The sequence below is a fragment of the Mus pahari genome, unplaced genomic scaffold (assembly GCF_900095145.1).
Source record: "Mus pahari unplaced genomic scaffold, PAHARI_EIJ_v1.1 scaffold_6700_1, whole genome shotgun sequence".
Classification (NCBI taxonomy): Eukaryota; Metazoa; Chordata; class Mammalia; order Rodentia; family Muridae; genus Mus; species Mus pahari.
Window position 1 is genome coordinate 38,051 of NW_018393742.1, and position 1,420 is coordinate 39,470.

At 39.9% G+C, this 1,420-nt stretch overlaps 1 protein-coding gene across 1 annotated transcript in view; it reads left to right on the top strand.

Annotated features, from left to right (window-relative positions):
* The window catches only part of LOC110315710 (olfactory receptor 2D3-like), a 1,028-nt gene extending 696 nt beyond the window's left edge, over positions 1-332 (top strand). The window contains exon 2 of the mRNA XM_021189702.1: positions 5-332. Within this exon, the coding sequence (XP_021045361.1) occupies positions 5-332 (328 nt within the window). The remainder of the gene's footprint in view (positions 1-4) is intronic.
* The last annotated feature ends 1,088 nt before the right edge of the window (positions 333-1,420 follow it).

The window sequence follows — 1,420 nt, forward strand, 5'->3', positions numbered from 1 at the left end:
TTGTTACTCCAATTTCCCTCATTGTGGCCTCCTACATTCGTATTGCTATGGCAATTCTGAAGATCAAGTCCACAGAGGGGCGCTGCAAGGCTTTCTCTACCTGTGCCTCGCACATGACTGTGGTCACATTCTTCTATGCTCCAGCCACTTACACCTACTTGAGTCCCGACTCTAGCTACTCCCCTGAGCGAGACAAGCAGGTCTCACTCTTTTACAGTGCTTTAACACCGTTGCTCAACCCTGTGGTCTACAGTCTGAGAAACAAGGACATCAAGGGGGCATTTCTCAAAGTGATGGGTTATGGCAGGTGTACCAGTGGACCAGGATGGTGATCCTTAGATAAATATTGGATAAAATGTTCTTTGTTTAATACTGAGTCAATGCATTTGTTTTATTTGAGCAAAATTGTGCATTTTATGCAACATAAAAATTAATAACTAAGGACAGCGTTCATGAAAGAAAGCATATTTATTGATTAATGACTGTACTAAAGTTTAACTGAAAACATAAATAATAGTGATTTTGAATACAAAGGCTCCTTGGGGCTCACTTTTATTAGTGTTAGATTACAAGTCTCCTTGTGTAGTCAGGCTCAGATCCATCCATCATTAACAGAAGGAAAGGAATAGTGGATAAAACCTGTAACATGTAAGCTTCTCAGTAGTGATCAGGGTCTCTTCGCACACATTCTTCTGCCAAGGAGAGCATCAAGGTCCAACCTGACAACAAGATGTTGGAATTTTCTTTACTTCCACAGAGAAGCAATGAAAGTCATGTGACACTGGACTGGTGTGTGCACTTCCTGTACTGAGAAGTGAGAAATTAACAGGAATTTTGCAGCCTGCCGGAAAACTGCATTTTTCCAGAAGTCAACTGTATAGGTGTACGCCAGCAAAAAACATGCTATTACTGATATTGTAAAAAAAAAAAACAAAACAGTAGATGCCAAGGTGCTGTAGGCTAAGTAATGCAGCACAGGTTCTCATTATTAAAATTAAATCAATATTATGTGGAACAGAAGGGGTACAGATCAGAGACCAAACTTCCTGCATAAATTCAATGTAGTCTGTAGTTCAACATGATGAAGTCTGAATTGTGTGGTCATATGGAAGTTAAACGAGCTAGATTTTATTGCAGAAATCCCAATTATTGCTGCAGGTGACATGCAGCATCTAAGGACACATCTAGCTGTGACTGTTGATCTTGGTCCTTTTCTACACTGAGGTGGTGGGCATCCTTTGCCTATCAGCTCCAGAGTAGCTCTTGTCTGGCCTATCAGCTAATTCCTCTGTGATATAGGCCTGAACTATTCTTTCCCTAATGATGTCCTGCTTATAATATGTCTTTAATCATTTTGGGGGTGACAGTGAAGACAATCTATTCATAGGATTTATTAGTTATTTGTGGGTTTATGTTATTA